Source organism: Trichechus manatus, unplaced genomic scaffold (genome assembly GCF_000243295.1).
Source record: "Trichechus manatus latirostris isolate Lorelei unplaced genomic scaffold, TriManLat1.0 scaffold00062, whole genome shotgun sequence".
Lineage (NCBI taxonomy): Eukaryota > Metazoa > Chordata > Mammalia > Sirenia > Trichechidae > Trichechus > Trichechus manatus.
This window is the reverse complement of record NW_004443998.1, coordinates 10847725-10869163: the sequence shown is the minus strand read 5'-3', so window position 1 is coordinate 10869163 and position 21439 is coordinate 10847725. Positions and strand designations below refer to the sequence as shown.

General features: G+C 44.4%; 1 protein-coding gene across 4 annotated transcripts in view; it reads left to right on the top strand.

The window, feature by feature from the left end:
- Window positions 1-21439, top strand: part of GYG1 (glycogenin 1) — an 85133-nt gene that overhangs the window by 14150 nt on the left and 49544 nt on the right. For all 4 annotated transcript variants that reach the window (XM_023733919.1, XM_023733917.1, XM_023733916.1 and 1 more), the window contains exon 5: window positions 5858-5984. In XM_023733919.1, coding sequence (XP_023589687.1) covers window positions 5858-5984 — 127 coding nt within the window. The remainder of the gene's footprint in view (window positions 1-5857; window positions 5985-21439) is intronic.

Here is a 21439-nt window from a genome sequence, read left to right as displayed (position 1 = left end):
CCTGGAGTAGCAAGGGTCTAGGGGGAGCATTCCTGAGGCTGAGATACTGGGATTCATGTTTAAACCAGCATTAACCCACCCTGCCCAGTACCCACAGTAGGTAAGCCAGCTTCCAGCAAACTGTAAAAGTGCACACAATCTACACAAACACTGGACAAATACACAGATTAAGAGACCTCAGACAACTCCATTTCTTTCTTAAAAAATTAATTCTGATAAATGCTGTAGTATGTCCATAGTTGGCTGGTTTCTGACCCTGCTCAAAATGCCTGGAAGATACGCCAAACAGTTGTAAAGTTATTATTAGTATTTGGGCGGCCTGGTGGAAGGATGATACACAGATATTTGCTCTTGTTTGCAAAACGGGGGCCATGTGCCCCGTGTTCCACTTATTTCTGTCTCTCACCTATGTTGCCACACCCTGGGCAACCGGATCACAACTGTGGGCAATGTCTGCTAATCATGTTTGTCAGTTCTGACATGATGGGGATTAAAAGTGCCTTAACCTGTCTGCGTGAATAAAGCTGCCTCTGGAAGTCTGACTAGAATGTTCTGGATGCAAGTCCTGGGAATCCAGCAGTCTTCATGGTACTCCTGTAGGTTTTGTAGTTCAGATGTGCTTAGATTTGCAAGTGGTTAAAGTACTCAGCTGCTAACCAAAAGGTCAGTGGTTCAAATCCACCAGCCGCTCTGCAGGAGAAAGATGTGGCAGTCTGCTCCCATAAAGATTACAGCCTCGGAAACCCTATGGGGAAGTTCTGCTCTGTCCTTTAGGGTCGCTATGAGTTGGAATCAACTTGACGGCAGCAGGTTTGGGTTTTTTTTTTTTGAAAGAGAGGTTATTGATACACCACCCATAGATTTTTCTGACAAAACATTTTCCTGACCTTAAAATGTTGAATTGTGTGGTAGGAAAAAGATGGTTAAGATCTCTGGAATACTGAATTAACAAATGATTTAAAAAGCCACAGACTTCTGGATGGTATTGAATTCTATTTTTAATCTGCAGTTTTCGCCTTAAAGGAGCCCTGGTGGTGTAGTAGTTAAAGTGCTCGGCTGCTAACTGAAATATTGGCAGTTCAAACCCACCAGTGGCTCTGCAGGAGAAAGATGTGGAAATCTGCTTCCTTAAAGATTATAGCGTAGGAAACCCTATGGGGCAGTTTTACTCTGTCCTTTAGGGTTGCTAGGAGTCGGAATTAACTCGATGGCCGTGAGTTTAGTGGGTTTTTTGCTTAGAAGGTGACCCCCTGTAGTGATGCAGTGAGGTCAGTGGCCATGGGGGTTTCATGAGCTCAGCTGCCCCTTTGGAGGCAGGGGTCTTGTTGAGAGTTAAGGACTTGCCAATTTAATGGGCACCATGGAATCAACAAGTCTACTTTGCTGCCTTTTCTCTTCCGTATCTTGCTTGTTTTCTGTTGAGCCAGTGCTTCTCAGCCTGTCCCTGGCACACAGATGATGCCCTGATAATATTGTAGGGGACCTGAGGGCAAACGGAAGTGGCCTGCTGTGACCAGAGGCAGCCGGCCAGGGACTCGGAGGGATCAAGCTCTCTGACTCCTGTTTTCCAGACTCATGCTGGTTGGATTGGGAAGTTCTGCTTTACAACTACTATTCTGACCTTCATGGAATCATATTTCTTGACTGTGTTACATGTAGCCAGTAGCCACTGTATAATGGGATTGCTTAATTAATTTTTTAAAAAAGAGGTCTGATAATGTGGCATAAAAAACAAGTAGAAAAAAAGAGCATGATGCTCAATTTTACAAAGTTCAAAAACAAGCAAAACTACATATGTTGTCTGGGGTACGTACATGTGTGGTAAAATAAAGAAAGCAAGACGGTTACAAACAAAATTCCTGGTTAGTAGTTACCTAGAGGGGAGAGGGCCAAGCAGGGAGATCAGATTGGGGAATGACACAGAGGACTTAAACAGCATTAGTGAAGTTCAAGTTCTGAAATTAGATACAGGATATATAGAGTTTTATATTCTTTATAGATTACATATATTTTTTCTGTTTTTATTTTTTTATTATTGTACTTTAGATGAAGGTTTACAGAACAAACTAGCTTCCCTGTAAACAATTAGTACCCATGTTGTTTTGTAACCTTGGTTACCAACCCCACGACATGTCAACACTCTCCCCTTCTCGACCTTGGGTTCCCTATTACCAGCTTTCCTGTCCCCTCCTGTCTTCTAGTCCTTGCGCCTGGGCTGGTGTGCCCCTTTAGTCTGCGTATATATACGTAGCTGTTTTATCTTTTTTTTTACATGGTGGACTGATTGTCTCTGTAGCCATTAATTTTCATGGCTGAATAATATTCCAGTGAGCAGTTGGTATCATAGTGCACTAACCATTCCTCCATGGATAGATATTTAAGTTCTGCTGTTGCAGAACGTCTTCCAGGTGCTTGTATTCCCCACCGCAGATAATTTGTCTATGTGAAAGGTGTTCCTACGTGCTAGAAACACAGTGATGAGCAAAAAGAGCCACACCCTTGCCCTTGAGGAATTTAGAATCTAGTGACCAACAGTTCCTGGTTGTTTTTTACATTTTAACCACATTGATTCTTGGACGTTTTATTTATTTATCTTTTTATTTTGAGAGAATTATAGCTTTACTTGCAGTTGTAAGAAATAATGCAGAGAGATTCCATATACCCTTCACCCAGTTTCCCCGACTGGTAACACCTTGCATAACTATAATGTATATCACAACCAGGAAGTTGACGTTGATCTAACTCAAGCCAAGCCCATTGCCGTCGAGTCGATTCTGACTCAGCGATCCTATAGGACACAGTAGAAGTGCCTCATAGGGTTTCCAAGGATTCAAACTGCCGACCTTTTGTTTAGCAGCCGTAGCTCACTGTAGCTCTTAACCACTGCACCACCAGGGCCCCTTGATCTAACCCATCAACCTTATTTAGATTTCACTTACATGCTGTCATTTGTCTTGTGTATGTTTGTGTGTTACTATACAACTTTATCCCATGTGTAGATTGGTCTGACCACCACCACAGTCAAGACATGGAATAGTTCTTCAGGGCTTCAGACCAGTTCGTTGCAGTTTGAACCCCTACTAAGAATTTTGATTTCCACCCCAGATATACTGAATCAGAGTCTACAGTTTAACAAGATCCCCAGGTGATTCTTATGTGTAATGCATTTTGAGAGCCACTGCTCTACTCTGATTCTCAGAATTGGTCCCTAACCGGGAGCATTAACATCTCCTGGGAACTTGTTAGAAATGCAAAGCCTCAGCAGGAGTTTGAACTGGAATGAACTGGTTTAACCAGGATCCCTCATGTTACTCTTTTACAACAACAGCCACCTTCCTTCCCTCTCCCCTTCCATATCCCAATTTTGTCACTCAAAGAATGTTATACACCTTCTCCTCACTTATCCACTGTCTTGTTATCTAACGTTTCACATTTATAACAACAGTAAAAAATATATTGTCCATTTGTTTTGTGCGTTACTGACGTACGTCTGGCAGTAATGAACAGAAACAAATGCAGAGGTGAGAGTAATGCTGACTTTGATGGTTAAGGTTATGTGTCAGCTTGGCTGGGCTGTGATTCTGTGGTTTGACAGTTATGTAATGATGTAATTTAGCAGCTATATAATGATGTAATTTGGATGTTGTGTAATGATGTAGTCATCCTCCATTTTTTGATCTGATGTGGTCATCCTCCATTTTCACATAAAACCAATTTTGTATAACTGCCTGGTCTTTGGAACCTAACCACGTGGATAAGTGAGGAGAGGGTGTATAAATGGAATCATGCAGTATGTAACCTGGCGGGATTGGCATTTTTCACTCAGCATAATTCCCTTGACATCCATCCAAACTGTGTGTATCAATACTTCATTCCTTTTTATTGCTGAGTACTATCCCTTGGTACGGATGTACCACATTCATTCACTCATTGAAGGACGTTTGGGCTGTTTCCAGTTTGGGACTATTACGAACAGTCTCTATGAACATTTCCTCAGCCTTTATTTTGATGATTACATGTAAAAGCAAATTAGTAAGTCTTCAGGCCTCTGTACCTCAGCCACCTTTGTTCCAGTGTCTGTGCCCACATTTAGGATATCTTTGCTTGTGGAACCCGAAATAAACCTCTGATGAATGACATGCTGTTTTCCCTTTAATGTTTTGTGTATCAAAATACATTAATTTTTCTGTATGGTTAAAATCTTCTGTTCTTGTTATCTGTTTGTCTATATAAGAGTGAAGCTTGGCCATCTTTATTATTTGTTTGGAACTTGTGAGGGTGAAACCTTGGTTTTTGATGAGATGTTTGTCCTTGAGGGATGGGGACCTGTCAGAGCCTCCTTATAGAGAGAGGTTACTTGATAGAGAATGGGGAAGGATGGGATTGGGGATGGCACAGAGGGTAGATGAGGTATATTTGGGGGCTTTGAATCTGAAGCCCTGATCTTACTACTTAAAATACTAAATAAACCTCCCAGATTTTTAACAGTCTCCAAAGCCAAGAAAACTTGAATAGTAAGAGTAGTGTTCCTGTTGTAGGTTTAGAAAGGAACCTGGGGCTCAGAACAAAGCAGACCGAGGAGGGAAGTGACTGTAGACTATGCCAGCCTCACTCAGGAAAAGTAGGATTCTTCCTACCTGCCATCGTCAAGGCATACACGTGTGTGTGTGCATGTGTACACACACACACACACACACACACACACACACACGTCCTGAGGTACTGTTCCACACAGAGACTGGTTCTTAGCATGTTTTCCAAAATCTCATGAGTCTAAAACAGAAAGTACATGAACTCCGTGGAGGAATATGTTTTAAGATGGCCAAAGAACCTGGTTGGTTGCTTGGATGTTTATGACACTTGACTGTTTAGATTTTTGTTGTTTTTATTTCTTTTGAATGAATTGCCATGGTCCTCACCTTCCAAGGAAGGCACGAAGTCCAGGGAACCCCAAGGGCTGAGCAAGCACGTGTGCTGTGTGGTTGGGGGCTGACCTCAGCCACAGTGATGCCGAACCTGACCTGCCCAAAAGCTTGGTCTGTGGCAAGAGAGTAGGCCGCAGGATTATATGGCCTCCCGGGACCTCTGTTGATGGCTAATAGTCGAGGCCCCTGGAAAACGGTTCCATTATCCCTGTTTGCTCTCTTTTGCTTTTTACTTCTTTTTGTCCCATTGGCCTTGAGATGTAGTCTAAAACCTTTAACATGGTCTCAGAGGCCCTGTGTGGTCTAGCCCTTGCCTAGCTCTGCACCGACCCCCACTCTGCAGTCCAGTTACACAGGCTGCCTTCCCGGTCTTTGCGTAGTTTCATGTCCCTGCCTACCTTAGGTCTTTGGTGCTTCCTGTTTTGTTCAGGCTGGAACACCAGCTACCCTCCCTGCCTCTTCCTGCGTTCATCGAATACCTCCTACACACCCCTCAGACCTTGGTTTAAACACCACTTCTTGTGGAAGCCTTTCCTGACCCATGAGCTGAGGTCTCAAGCCCCTTTCTGTGTGCTCACGGATCCCTATACTTTGCGTCACTGCCCTCATCACTGTTTGTGATGATGCACACTGAGTGCCCCCAGGCCCTCGTGAAAACGATACCATCTCTCTTATTCATCAGTGACTCTCCAGCATCTGGTACGGTGTCTGGCATTTAATAGGTGCTCAATAAATGTTTGTTTAATTAGTGAATAAAATCAAGGAAATGGTTACCACCTAAAATATTCTTAACAGGCTTAACATGAGATGTTTTATTTTTAAAATGGAATTAGTACCTAATTTTTAAAAGTCTAGCTATATACAATAAAATTATTGAACTGTCCTAGAGGTCCGTTAACTGTAATTCTTTTTTTTTTTTTTTTCCCTTTCAGGTGGGGACCAGGGTTTACTGAACACATTTTTTAGCAACTGGGCCACAACAGATATCAGAAAACACCTGCCATTTATTTATAACCTAAGCAGCATTTCCATATACTCCTACCTCCCAGCATTCAAAGTGTAAGTGCAACTGATGTAACTGTGGTTGGGATGGTGAGGGTGGGGAACAGGGTACAAGATATGTCAGGTGTCTCATTGTCATCTGAGGAAGACGGGCAAGTTGGACAAGGATTCTCTCTTTTGAAAGAAACATTGCTACAGTGGAGAGAGGCCTTGATGTTATTGTCTTATGCTTGGAGTAACCCAGAGGGCATTTAACTGCCTTATGGGACCAGTGATTAAGCGTTTGGCTGCTAACCAAAAGGTCAGCAGTTCAAATCCACCAGCCACTCCTTGGAAACCCTATGGGGCAGTTCTACTCTGTCCTGTAGGGTCACTATGAGTCAAAATGGACTCAACAGCAACGAGTATGGAACAAGGTTCCCCCCCAGTTCGGGATGTCCTCTGGTAAATCATTTGTAAATTGTGGTCAAGAACACAGGCCTAGGGAACTCAAGGTTGAGTAAGGACAGTGTTGACATGTAGTGGGGTTGTTAACCATTTTAATAGGGCAGCATGTGTACTAAGTGTTTAATGAGAGACTGTTTTGTTCTGTAAACCTTCATCTAAAATGAGAACAGCAGCACAACTGGAAGAACGTAATCGATGTCACTGAAGTGTGCATGTAGAAATTTTTGAAATGGTGTATCTTTGGCTATGTATATTTTCACCAAAAAAAAAAGTCGAGAAGGGAGAGTGTTGACATGTCATGGGGTTGTTAACCAATGTCATAAAACAATATGTGTACTGACTGTTTAATGAGCAACTATTTGTTCTGTAAACCTTCACCTAAAGTGCAATAAAAAAAAATAGGAAAGAACACAGACCGTAGGGTCCAACCAACTAGGACACAAACCAAGCCTCTTCCTCGTAATTGCTGCGTTTCCACGGGCAAAACCACAACACATTGAACTTCAGTTTCTTCACCTAGAAAACAAGTGTTAACAGCTCCCTCCTTAGTGCTGTGGAGATCAGGCAAGATCCTGTCAGCAGTGTGGTGAGAGGTTATGATTGGGGCCCTGAAGCTGGACTACGTCGGCCAAATCCTGAAGCGGTCACTTACTGAACAGGTGACCTTGAGCGAGTCTGTGAGCTTCTCTCTGCCTCTGTCCTTACGGGGTTGTTATGAGGATTAAAGGGAGCAATCAGGTAAAGTGGTTAGAAGAGGGCCTGGCCTTGTACTTAGCACTGAGTAGATGTTAGATTATTAATCCTTTATATTTTTGAGAGCCAATATAGTATTAAGGTAGAGGGTCATCAAAAAAGAGGAAGACCCTCAACAAGATGGATCAACACAGTGGCTACAACAATGGGCTCCAGCATAACAACGATTGTGAGGATGGCGCCGGACCGGGCAGGGTTTCATTCTGTTGCACACACGGTCGCTATGAGTTAGAACCGACTCAACAGCACCTAAAACAACAACATAGTGTTAAGAGTAGGCTCTGAAGCCAGAAAGACTGGAAGCACATCCTCACTGTGCCATTCACCTGCTAATGACTTAGGGTCTGTGCCTCAGTTCCCCCATATATAACACGAGGAGGGAAGTGGTACTTGGAGGCTTGTTATAGGGATGAAGTGAATTAATGCACATGACATGCTTAGAACAGGGTAGTGCTCACTGCTGTTTGGTGTTGTGGTTGGCCTTAGGCTTGTTCCAGTGCAGCAGTGGACCCCGCCTTGTTGCAGTGTTTATACCCCTGCTGGGACCAGGACCCTGTGCCTCTGACTCATCCATGTTGAACTAAGAAGATGATTCAGGTTTCTGGAACAACAGCCTAGCTGTCAGGTTGATCCGAGACACAGCCATGAGCAGCGAAGCTCTTGTTGAGTTGTCCTTGTCTCCTCCCAGCCACAGTCCCCCCCTAGGCATTGCCGAGTGATTAGAAAACAAAAGCTCTTTGACTCCTTGTGTTTCGTTATCCAAGGTCCTGTCCATCACCCCTGTACCTCAGTAATGAGCATGCCTGCTTTTTGTGGCAGAAATGTTTCTTTCTCTGTCCTTCTCTGGGCCGACTCTGTCAACATTCTCTAGATAAGGATCATAAACACTTTGTGTTCTTGCCTCTCTAACTGACCAACATATTAGAGCAAACTCTCAAACTTACGAACTGTGGTCCAAGGAGAGCAAACATAACAAGGTTTACTATCAAGAGACGGAGTAAGGGAAGCTTATATTCACCTCTCAGTCCCTGGCCTTGTGAAGTTCAGCCTCGCTTGGAAATGTGGACCTGCTTCATTTTAACCCTTTTTGCCCAGGTAGAACAGTGTACCTGCAAACCACAGTAGCTTACCCCTAGAACTGAATTTGTCTAACATAGGGAAGTTGCCGTCAAGTCGATTCCAACTCAGCAACCATATAGGACAGAGTAGAACTGCCCCATATGGTTTCCAAGGAGCGGCTGGTGGATTTGAACTGCCAACCTTTTGGTTAGCAGCTGAGCTCTTACTCACTTAACCACCAGGGCTCTGGTTTGCATAATATTGTACCTTTAATTGGCTAAATTCAACTTAACAAACAAAAAGATGAGAGAGGGATGGAGAAATACTTTTTAGTGGTGTGAACAGTTCTACCCACCATTCCACTCGATTCTGCACAGTGAGCCTGTGTCCTGGGGTGAGCGTGCTGGAGCCCTGTCCTGGGGTCAGTGTGCTGGGGAGATGTGAATCTGACAGCCCCCTAGTTGACCTCAGTTCCCAAACAGGATGAACCTGGTGTTCAAAGAGTCATGTTTTTATACAGTGTCGCTCGCGGTGCCTGGCAACTATTTCACCTGTGATTCAGTCTGACTTATCTAATTTTCAGCTTACTTGCTGTCTTAGTTATCTAGTGCTGCTGTAACAGAAGCATCATAAGTGGGTGGCTTTAACAAACAGAAATTTATTCTCTCACAGTCTAGGAGGCTGCAAGTCTGAATTCAGGGCACCAGCTCCAGGGGAAGGCTTTCTCTCTCTGTTGGTTCTGGTGGAAGGTCCCTGTCATCAATCTTCCCCTGTTGTAGGAGTTTCTCACCACAGGGACCCCAGGTCCAAAGGATGTGCTCCATTCCTGGTGCTTCCTGGCTTCTCTCTTCTTTTATCTCTTGCAAGATAAAAGGTGATGCAGGGCACACCCCAGGGAAACTCCCCTTACATCTGATCAGGGTTGTGACCTGAGGAAGGGTGTTGCATTCTACCCTAATCCTCTTGAACATAACCTAATCTTGCCTCATTAACCACACACAGAGATTAGAATTTACAACACATAGGACAGTTACATCAGATCGCAAAATGGAGGATGTCATGGATTGAATTGTGTCCTCCAAAAATATATGTATCAGTTTGGCTAGGCCATGATTCCCAGTATTGTGATTGTCTGCCATGTTGTCGTCTGATGTGATTTTCCTATGTGTTGTAAATCCTCTTCTATGATGTTAATGAGGTGGGACTAGTGGCAGTTATGTTAATGAGGCAGGCCTCAATCTACCAGATTAGACTGTGTCTTAAACAAATTTCTTTTGAGATGTAAAAGAGACATGGGGACCTCGTACCACCAAGAATGGAGCCAAGAGAATAGCTTGTCCTTTGGACCTGAGGTCCCTGCACTGAGAAGCTCCTCAACTGGGAAAGATTGATGACAAGGACCTTCCTCCAGAACTGACAGAGAAAACCTTCGCCTGGAGATGGCACCCTGAATTCAGACTTCTAGTCTCCTAGACTGAGAGAGAATAAATTTCTCTTTGTTAAAGCCATCCACTTGTGGTATTTCTGTTACAGCAGCACCAGATAACTAGGACAACCACGCAATACTTGGAGTCATGGCCTAGCCAAGTTGACGTACATTTTAGGGCGACACAATTCAATCCGTAACACTTGCCAACATTCAACACCAACTCCTGAGTAAAAGGGGGCTCCTGTACCTATCAGGGAAAGCCGTTTCTGCGCAGACACTGCTCGCATGATTTTAGCTTAATGCAGACAAGTAAGAAGCAGGTAGAGCAGAGTTAGGTTTTTGTTTTTGTTTTGTTTTGTTTTAATGAAATTAGTCTTATTTGCTGAAAATTTGTTTTTATATCCTCCAAATGAATTTCTCAGAAAAATAATTTGAGATCTAAGTTAGTAAAAGTGTTAGGATGGTTTCTTCCTGGCTTCATGCACACGTGCTAATTTTGGGAATCTCCTTGGTTCACTGCCATAACTATAGAGTGTATGATGCTCTGAGGAAGTCGGGCGCAGCTCCATCCATTAACCAGACACCATCTGACCTGTGGGCCAGCAGGGGTTAACACGGCTCCACGCAGCCCATCCTTGCAGGTGTCAGCTCTGCATTGCTGCGGTAAGACTGCTCAAACCTATGCCTTGTCGCACCCCATTGCCTGCCAATTAGGAATGCCGAAGCCTCATCAGAGAATCCCTTTTCCCGTCTCTCTGCCAGAAAATGATTTTGTTTTTCTTGCAGAGATCCAGCTCCAGAGACACTTTCCCTTACATGTCGGATTGGGGGAGGGCTGAAAAGGCAGGTAGTTTACATTTCATCTTTGCTTTCTGTCAATGGAAAATTATGGTCCCAACCTTTTGATCTGAAGTAGCCTCTCATGAACATCTGAGCCTCCACAGCTACTCCTCAGAGAGTCCTGTAGAAGAGCGCCTCTGGGGTCTCAGCATGAACTGGAAGCCCCGCTCTTGGGCTCACAGTAACATTGGTGTCTCCAGGGCTGAGTGGCTCTGTGGTGTTCTGGCCTTCCTAGGGCAGCATGGGTGGTGGCAGGTGGAGTGGGAGATTATGGAGTGGCTTTTTTGGCTTGTTTTGTTTTATTTTAGTGATATTCACACAACAAAGCATACAACATTTCATCAATCTCCACACGTCCACTTCACTGACATTGATTATATTCTTCATGCTGTGCACCATTCTCGCTTTTTCCCAATTATTTCATCACCATTAGCATACATTCGTGCCCTCTCAGCAAAAACCTCCTCGTCTCCCCCGCTCCTGCCCCTGGTAACCACCAGTTACTTTTGGTTTCTGTATGTTTCCTTATTTTCATACAAGTAATAGCATATAGGGTTTGTCTTTTTGTCATGGAGTCATTTGTAGAGCAACTTGGATTTCACAGAAGAAAGAATAAAGAATGTTTCTCCCTGACTCCAAGAAACCATCTGCAAGAGGTCACCAAGGCAGCATTTAGACTTGTGTGCCCCAGAATCGTATGTTGTTGTTCGGTGCCCTTGAGTCGATTCTGACTCATAGGAACCTTATAGGTCACAGTAGAACTGCCCCATAGGGTTTCCAAGGAGCGGCTGGTGGATTTGAACTGCTGACCATTTTGGTTAGCAGTCAGGCTCTTAACCATTGCGCCACCAGGGCTCCCAAAATCGTATAGGCTTGGATATTTTTAGAGCATTGTGGACCCTTGCTATTATATGAAGTTCCACTAAAGAATGGCCTCGTGTGAATCAAACTATGAATTTGAGCTATGACGTAGCATGTCTAATGTCTTTCTCTACATACCACTTGGATAGAACAAACCATAATGGAGACACACTTAATAGTTTTACCACTTTGAATGAATACTGAGACACAGCTTCTAAAAAAGATTAAGTAATCTTCCCTGTAATAGAAGATCCTCTTCAGTGTATCGTAATTTGAGAACTAAAATGCGTAGCAATTTTTAAGTTAATTTGTAGTGTATATATTGGGAAACAAGTTCATGAATGAAATAATATTTCTGGAAATGCCTAGCATAATGTTTAGGAAATAGTAGCTTTTAATGAATATTGGTTTCTTTCACATTTTCTCCATCTGGAGGGCCTGGTTTATCCAGAGAGCATAGAATTTGATTTGTACAGTGTTATATTGTCTCATCTCTTTTGATTAGGAAAATAATAGTAGTCTTTTTAAAATCAGTCATTTAGTTCCCATTTTAGCTTTCTGTATAGCCTCTGACTAAAGGCTTTTTCTGTCATATCATGCTGTATAAAAAGCCTAAAACAGAGATAATTTTCTGCTATCGTTTCAAACTGCCATACAGATTAGCAGGTCAAACTGATTAACTAAAAAGCGTGGTTTACCAAATAACTATTTTAATTGACTGTTTTACTTGAGTTTAGATATAACCTGAGACCTGGTCTAGTGAGCACTGAAAGATTCCTTTCCATTTCTTTACTGCATTGAACTTTTCTTTTTTTTTTTTTTTAATTTTTTTATTGTTGTAGTTTAAATGATGTTTACATTTCTAGTCTCCCATACAAAAATTTATACGTACATTGTTATGTGACTCTAATTGCTCTCCCCATACTGTGACAGCACACTCCTCCTTGCCACCCCTGATTCCCCATGTCCATTCAACCAGCTCCTAACCCTCTCTGGCTTCCCATCTCACCTCCAGGCAGAAGCTGCCCATTTAGTCTCTTAAATCTACTTGAGCTAAGAGGCACACTCCTCACAAGTATCACTTTATGTCCCACAGTCCGGTCCAATCCCTGTCTGAAGAGTTGGCCTCAGAAATTGTTTTAGTTCTGGGCTGATAGAGAATCCAGGGGCTAAGCTTTCTGGGGATCCTCCAGTCTCAGACCATTAAGTCTGGTCTTCTTACTAGAATTTGAGTTTTGCACCCCACCTTTCTCCTGCTCTTTCAGGAACTCTCTGTTGTGTTCCTGTCAGGGCGGTCATTGGTGGTAGCCAGGCACCATCTCTGGTTTACGTGGCCCTTTCTGTCTCTTGGGCTACTACTTCCCTTGTGTCTTTGGTGTTCTTCATTCTCCTTTACTCCAGCTGGTTGAGACCAATTGATGCATCCTAGATGGCCTCTTGCAAGCTTTTAAGACCCCAGACGCCACTCACCAACATAGGCTGCAGAACATTTTCTTGATAAGCTTTGTTATGCCAGTTGACCTAGATATCCCCTGAAAGCAGGGTCCCCAGACCCCTACCCCTGCTACTCTGTCCCTCAAAGTGTTTGATTGTATTCAGGAAACTTCTTAGCTTTGGTTTAGTCCAGTTGTGCTGACTTACCCTGTAGTGTGTGCTGTCCCTCCCTTCACCTAAGATAATTCTTATCTACTATCTAGTTAGTAAATAACCCTCACCCTCCCTCCCCACCCTTGTAACCATCAGAGAATGTTTTCTTCTGTTTAAACCTTTTGCATTGAACTTTTACAAGAATTTGGTTCATTTACTCTGATCTTATCAAACCCCTTTAAAATCAGCTTTTTCCAGAATTGAAATTGAACCCTTACTTAGGTCCTGTATTCTGCTGTTGTTGTATATTTTTTATTTGATTGTCTTTCCTTTATCCCTGAGACCCCCAGGGCTCCAGTCCTCCCTGTGACTATTGTCATTGAAGCCACAGCCTTTCTGTTTTTATTTTTCTCATTCCAACATCTTCACCCAAACCCCTGAGGCCGTTGTAATTTGGGTCACTGTTGGGTTCTGTTTTTTTTGTTGTTGTTGTTGTTGTTTGTTTTTCCTAGCCATTTGTTGGTTTACTCACTCACTCATTCAAACCTGAAGCATGTACAGTGTACCACATGTTTTTCTCTGCTGAGAGCCCCAAAGATGACGGAGGCATGCCTTGTTCTCAAGGAGCACGTAGTCTAATCCACTTAGCAACTGCTCAGGTGTCCCAGGTTTCCTGTACAACGAGTGACACAGGCCGTCCTGGTTTGTGTATTGAGGAAGAATCAAGCGGTGGTTGCACACACATCCTATTCCTCCTTTCCGGGCTGGGCATGATGCCTGCTCGGCCCCAGGTGCCCATTTCTCAGCATGGCCATCTGGTCATTCTGACCTCATCTCCAAGTGTGGTATCTCTATCAACTGATTTGTCCTCAGATCTTACTGCTGCCTATTCAACTGTCCCGAGTCCTCATCACCGAGGGAGAAGCTTTCACGCCAGACCCAGTTCAACCTTTAGAGGCTGCTCTGACAGTAGGCAAGAAAGGCACAGGAGTGAGATCTCATGGGCAGAATCTTCGAGAGATGCCACCTCAATAAGAGGGAGCTCAAGGGAGGGAAAGAGCATGAGGATTGAGTAGAAGACATGTTTTCCTCAGAGGTCTCAAACTGGTGAGCTGCTGACAGTATTTGTCCCATAGATACGTTTTATTTCCCCTACACACAGCTTTCCTTAAAAAAAAAAAAAAAAAAAAATTCAGTTGTCAACATTTAAAAGTTTAGAGAATTTCATCAGAAAAGGAGGGTGAGAATGGTTGCACAACTCAAAGAATGTAATCAATGTCACTAAATTGTGCTTGTAGAAGATGTTGGATTGTATGCTTTGCTGTGCATATTCTCAATAACAACAACAAAATAAATAAAATTTAGAGAAAAAAAATTTAGACAATTTCACATAAAACCTGAGTTTCCAACTTCTTTTGAAAAATCAGATATTTGGTGGGATGTGAGAGAAGGAAGTCAGAGGTGACTGTCTTGTACCCAGGCAGCTGGAATGAAGGAGTTGGCATTTACTGGAGATGGGAAGAACTGTGAGTGAAGCCAGGATTGATGAGACATGTATTGAATGCATTAAATGTTGGATGTGTTGTTAAATGTGAGATGCATATTAACCATCCTGGTAAAGTGCAGAATAGGTAAGTAGATACAAGAGTCAGGAGACAGGAGAGAAGGCTGAGTAAGACATAACTGGGAGCCATGAGCGTATGAATGACATTTATAGCTACGAGACAAGGGAATGTGACCAAGCGAGTGATTATAGGCAGAAAAAGTCCTGAAGGCTGATCCCCGACGCAGGAAAATGAGGAGGAACAGGGACAAGAGACAGAGACCAGCAAGGAAGAGGAAAACCAGGGAAGTCTGGTGTTGTAGAAGCCAAAGAAAATGTTTCAAGGAGAAGAGAGTGATCATCTGCATCAGATATGATAGGTCACATAAGAGGACAACTGAGAATTGGCATTGGATCTAGAATGTGGAGGTCACTGGTGACTTTGGCAAGAGTACATCTGGTGGAGCGGTGGGGGAGAAAGCCGGATTGAAGTGGGTCCAGGAGAATGAAGGGGAATTGGAAACCGTGAATACAGACAGCTCTTTTAAGGCGTCTTCCTTTATAATGGAGCAGAGAAATAAGGTGGTAGCTGGATGGGGGTGTGGGGCCAAGAGAAGGTGGTTGATTTTTTTTAAGATGGGAAAAGTTACAACGTGTGTGTACTGATGGGAGAGAGAAAGAGAACTAACGATGCCAGAAAGTGAGGGGAGGCTTGCCAGAGTGGTGTCCTTGGCCAGGTGAAAAGGGAGGGGACCAGTGGTGCACGAGTGGTCTGAAGAGGTTGGCTTCAGTAAGAGTTCTTTCTTAGAAGGGAAGACAGAGCATGGACGTGGGCACAGATGCAGGTAGATAGGTGTATTTTTCAGTTGAATGAATGAGCAGTCAGCCAGTGGAAACTAAGAATGATGTGCTGCCCCGAAAATGTTTCCCTCGTGGCCTGGCATTGTGGGCCTTTCCCTGGCCTACTTTGCCAAGGGAGGCCAATTTGGTGGGCAGTGTAGTTCACGAGGTCCTAGTCTAGGTATTAGAATCTGGGTTTGAGTACTGACATGGCTTTCATTTTCTGGGGATTATTGGGATGGATATTTAGCTTGCAGGGCAAGAAAAAAATCATACTTTGGGGCAGCCCCGGGTCCACAATCCCTGGTGATCATTGTTTGCTGCTGGGTGGCAGCTGTCTTCTAGAGACGGGACATCCACGTTGTAATGCTCCACAGTCCCTACCTCACCAGGTTCCCTCCTCTGCACAATCAGGCCGCCCCTGCAGGCACCTGAGTCTGTGACCCTTGGTTGAGATCGTGAGTGGATAAAAGAAAGGATTTTCTGGTGAGAGGGGAGATAGCTCATTCATTGTCGAGGGGAGGATCCATGTGTGGCTGAAAGCAGCACACCGGAGTGAGTCTGAGAAGGCGTATGAGTGAGTGGTGATGTCGGAGAGAACATGCATCATCCAGGCGGGCAGAAGACGCTTGGCTGCCACGTTGCAGTTAGTCTGTCGTTTCCCAGAGAAGCTCACACAGGCGGAGCTGTCAGTCTCTCTTTCTTGGTGTATAACTGAACATCGTGCTTGAAGAGCTGATTGTTGTTGTGAGGTGCTGTCGAGTCCGTGCTGACTCCTAGCAACCCTGTGCACAAGAGAAGGAAGCGTGGCCCAGTCCTGCGCCATCTTTACCGTCGTTGCTATGTTTGAGCCCATTGTTCCAGCCACTGTGTCAGTCCATCTCCTTGAGGGTCTTCCTCTTTTTTCGCTGACCCTCTATGTTACCAAGCATGATGTCCTTCTCCAGAGACTGGCCCCTCCTAGTAACACGTCCAAACTACGTGAGACGAAGTCTCGCCGTCCTCGCTTCCGAGGAGCATTCTGGCTGGACTTCTTCCAAGACAGACTTGTTCGTTCTTCTGGCAGCCCACGGTATATTCAATATTCTTCGCCAACACCATAATTCAAAGGCATCAATTGTTCTTCCGTCTTCCTTATTCATTGTCCAGCTTTCACATGCATATGAGGCAATTGAAAATATGGCTGGAGTCAGGCACACCTTCGTCCTCAAAGTGACGTCTTTGCTTTTCAGTGCTTTAAAGAGGTCTTTTGCAGCAGATTTCCCCAATGCACTGCGTTGTTTGACTAAAGAGCTTAGTGAGAGCTGAAATTGCTCTGGTGTGGCACTGCAGTGGATTAGTTCGTTTTCCATTCTAAACAGTTCTGGTTATGTTTCTCAGCCACTAAACTAGTCTGAAAATTCTATCTGATCTTTTGGTAACATCAGGTCACAGGGATTATTTTAATGGCTAACGGAAGCAGTATTGTTGCTGGCTCTGGTTCAAACTCTGTCCTGTGATCTGGATGTCTCATTTTGAGATTCTATCAAGTTAAAATTAGAACACTTATTTTAAGAGATGTGTGCAAGCTGAGACAAATCCCCATTACTGGGTCAGAATGAATGGCTGTCAGTAATTTAGAGACAATTGTGATATGTACCTAACTTTTTTTTTTTTTTTTTTAATTCCTGGCTGGTAATTTGGTGGATAAATCAGGGTGTGAGTCAGTGATTTTCTGGCCGTCCTTACTCTGTGTTGACGTTGGTTGAACTTTATCTTCTGACATCAACATTTCTCCTCCTCATTCATCAGCTAACTGTTTTACTTTTAGTCAAGTGACATCAGTTTTGACTGGTAATTGATTGAAATGTTGTTGCCTTCATTGGGAGAGGGATAACACTAGAAAAATATCCCAGGTCGTCCTTCTGCGAGGTACACCCCCAAATTTTCACTTAGGATCTTTTACTTAGGATCTTTCCTCTCATTTATTTCATTTTGATATGACTACTTTGGATTTTCACAGAGGACGGAAGAATAAATCCATTAAAATGATAGAAAATAATTAATAGAAACATCCCTCAGGGAATATGATGGAGGCATAAAATTAATTGAAGCTTATAGCTCGATTAATGGAAACTCTAGATATACAAAATGGCCTTGTGTTTGAAACCCTTGCTCATCTTTTTGCACTCGATGTGTCTTCTGTGAAATCAAGCCCTTCAGGCCCCTTAACTGTGTAAGTAAATACTGTTTTGTTCGTGCAGTTAGTGTATAGTTACGTAGTTAAGGGGACCCCTAAACCTTCATAAAGGGGGCTGGGCCCAGACAATACTCCTTACGTCAGGCGCTGATAACAGGCCAGGGGCCGTCTTAGATGATTTCCAGAAACATACTGTGGCTGACTACTTTATGCAAAACTTCAGTCTGTCTGCTCTCTGTGCCACCTTCCTATCTGAGTCCCATTTTCCCACTTAGCAGCTGCTCACCGCCCACCTCTTCTCTCCTCCGAACCTCAAGTGGCCCTTCTGTTGCTCAAATCCTTCCTTCCAAGTTCAGTGACTCACCTAGGCCTGATCTTCTCATAAACAGGCCTTGCTCTGAAACTTGTCCTCCTACCACCCCCACCCCTGTCATTGCCATAGATAAGTGTATCACAGTTAGATGAAAGTAATCTCGATACCTAAAGCATCTAAAAAGAGTTCTTGTTCCTTGCGATACAGAAATAGAGCCGGCTGTCGGCTAAACTCCATTTCTGCAAACCCGTGAGCTCGGAAGCTTCCACGTGGTTTTTGTTTGCTCCGCCATCCATCTTCCCAGCTCCCTCTCGCTTCTCTCTGCCTGCACACCCCTGAATTCTCAGCAACTATTTCTGGTCTGCCCCTCAATACCTTGGCCGCACAGTGCCCTCCTGCCCACCCCCGTCAGTTTTCAAGAAGCCCGCTCACTCTGCTTTCTGTGGTTTTTGTGTTATTTTGTTGCTGAAGGTTTGGGTAGCTGTTGGGAGGTTACAGCACACCCCTGTTTACCTCTTGTCTCCTCCCACCCTCCCCACTTCTTACTAGCACCTAAGGAATTCAAAAGCAGAGAGGACAATTTAAGATCTCAGATTCTGCTTCAAGTGAGCTGATCGAGAAATTTCTTAACACTAAGACTGCCTTGTCTATGAAAGGAACATCCAGTGGATTCAGTTTTTCACCTTCTTATGGTGGAATAGATAGAGAAGGTCATTTTGAGGAAGGAGGGTCCTTCCCTGGCCCACAGAGGGTAAGCAGTGATTTAGCATTGAAGAGATGCTCAGAGATGGTGGGTTCATGAAGGTGGAGCCCCAGGCCCGAGCCACAGCAGAATGCAGGGTGTGGAACTGTCCTCGAATGGCGTTCCTGCTGACATTCAAGGGGAAGGCCGTGGACCACGTGGGGAGGGGTCTCACCAGCGTGAAGCCAGTATCCAGAGAAGTTGCAGTGCCCCTGAGCCAGCTGCATACAGGACCTGACCCACCTTGGGGTACAGGCAGAGGCCGGGGCACGCTCCTGCCTGCAGCAGAACATTGATGGAGAAGCCTTACTGTTGGGTACACCGTCACAGTCACAGGCCCTGTGGATTGGACCGTTGTGCCCTTTTTCTGCCGGGAGCTCTGAAGCCCAGATCACAGAGTCAGATGCTAGAGAGGAGCTGTGAGGACCTTAGACACTGTCCACTTGTGGGTCACCTGCTGACAAAGGAAACACCATCCATTTCTTCTCTTTCTCCCTCTTTCTTTTGCTCAGCTTCGTCAAACTGCATCCTTCTGAGAACAGTCTGCCTTCAGACAGTTTGTGCAGGGTTGTTTGCTGTGTGTAGCTTTCTTTCCTACTGATTACTTTCTTGTCCTTGACTATACTTGGGGTATTTCCAAGGCTTATTAGGCACACCTTTTCCAACTTCTCTCCAATTGACTGTAGGCCAGGAGCTAATTCATGGATTCACAAATGTCACTCTCAGATGATGCCCTGATAATTCTGTGACTGTTATTGTACAAGAGCCTGTGCTCTGAAGCCAGCCTGCCTGGGTGGAATCCCAGCTCTGTCAAACTCATCAGCCGTGGGATCCTAGACAAGTTATTTAACGCCTTCGTTCCTGGGATTTCTCACGTGGTTGTTTTGGAAATGAACTGAAGTAGTGCATGCGACTGCTAACCCGTGCCTGGCACAGTGTAAGTACTCAATATATGTTAACTATTATTACTGCACAATCAGCTGTCATCTGTCAAGAGAGCAGGTTAGAAAGGAATAGCGTTTATGCTATGTTCATGTTTTACTTTAATTAGTATTGCTACCTCCCATGTTGTGACTGTCTGACATTTATATTTACAAACCAACCAACCAAACCCATTGCTGTTGAGTTAATTCCAGCTCATGGTCACCCTATAGGACAGAGTAGAACTGCCCCATAGGGTTTCCAGGGAGCATCTGGTGGATTTGAACTGCTGACTTTTTGGTTAGCAGCTGAGCTCTTAACCACTGCACCAGCAGGGCTCCAACATTCATATTAGGTGTAGACAAATTGTGGGTTGAGGCTTAGTGGTCAGGTAGTACGGGAGGAGCAAATAAGTGCTACCACTTCAGGCAGGAAACGCGAATCAGAGTGGTGAGTGCCTGAGAAAGCGAGGGAACACGGCCCTTTCCTATGTGCTTTATCGCGCTTTAGTGCTAGGAGGCAGTGCCTGTCTCCCTCCGGTGTGTGTACACACACACACACGCACACACACACGCACGCGCACACACACACACACATCAGGTCTCACAAGAACATTTATTGAAGGCGGTCATCTTCATATGCTGCCCATCTTTCCCAGGCCTTGCCTGGGCCCCACTTCCTGCACAGAGCCTCCTATGAAAACCCCCACCTACAGTAACTGTTTTTGAATTCCACATCCTTGATGTCTGCACTGCCCTGGTAGCCCTGACAGGTCTCCTTGTACTGTTGCTCTATAGATGAGCAATCTCTCTGTTCGGATGGAAGTCTCTTGGGGCCACAGTCTGATACTTCATCCCATTTCCTTGTGCACTGAGCACAGTACTCACAATAGTTGCTTACAGAATTGTAATGGCTGGGAAATGATGGCTCTTCCTGTGCACAAATGTATGGTTTCTGTCCTTTTAAGGGTAAGATTGAGTGTGTGAGTGTGTATAAAATACACTATATAAAATAAAGAGTAAGCTTGGGGATATCAGGTATCCCCTTCATTTGCAGAAGAAACACACTGTAGTCACCCCTCGGAGGAACTTTACAGGTAGGCTGTATTTCCCTTGCATATTTTTGGAATGGCAGCATGGTAGGATGGTGAGAGCCTAGGCTTTAGAGAGAGGCAAAAACCAAACCAAACTCATTGCTATCAAATCAATTCCGACTCATAGTGTCCCTGTAGGACCGGGTAGAACTGTCCCATAGGGTTTCCAAGGCTGTAATCTTTACCGAAACAGACTGCCACATCTTTTTCCCACGGAGCATCTGGTGGGCTTGAACTGCTGACCTTTCGGTTAGCAGCTGAGCGCTTAACCACCACACCACCAGGGCTTCTTTAGAGAGAGGCAAACCTGTGCAAATGCCATCTCTGCCCCTTAATAGCTGTGTGTCTTTAAGCAGCTCATTTAGCACCTCTGAGCCTTAGTAAGAGTCCACCTGGCAGGACTATTGTTACACTCAACCCTGGCCTTAAAGAATGCATCCCTCAAACCTAGTGAACTCCTGGATGATAATAGCTATTTAATAGGTCCCTGGTTGTTTGTTTTGTTTTGTTTTGTTTTGTTTTTTGTTTTTTCAACAAACTTTAAACCCATTGCCATCAAGTCGATTCAAGTAGAACTGCCCCACAGGGTTTCCAAGACTGTAATCTTCACAGCAGCAGACAGCCACATCATTCTCCCACAGAGCAGCTGAACCACCGACCTTTCAGTTAGCAGCCAGGCAGTTAACCATTGTGCCACCAGGGCTCCTTTAGGAGACAGGGAAAGTGACATAGTTGCGTTACTTTCATCTTGTACATCATACTTTAGTTGCCTGTGTGATAACCAGTTACCTTTGATTTCAACTCATGACGACCCCATGGAAGAATAGAACTGTGCTCTGTAGGATGTTTAATGGCTGATTTTTCAGAAGTAGATCACCAGGCCTTTCTTCTGATGCACCTGCGGG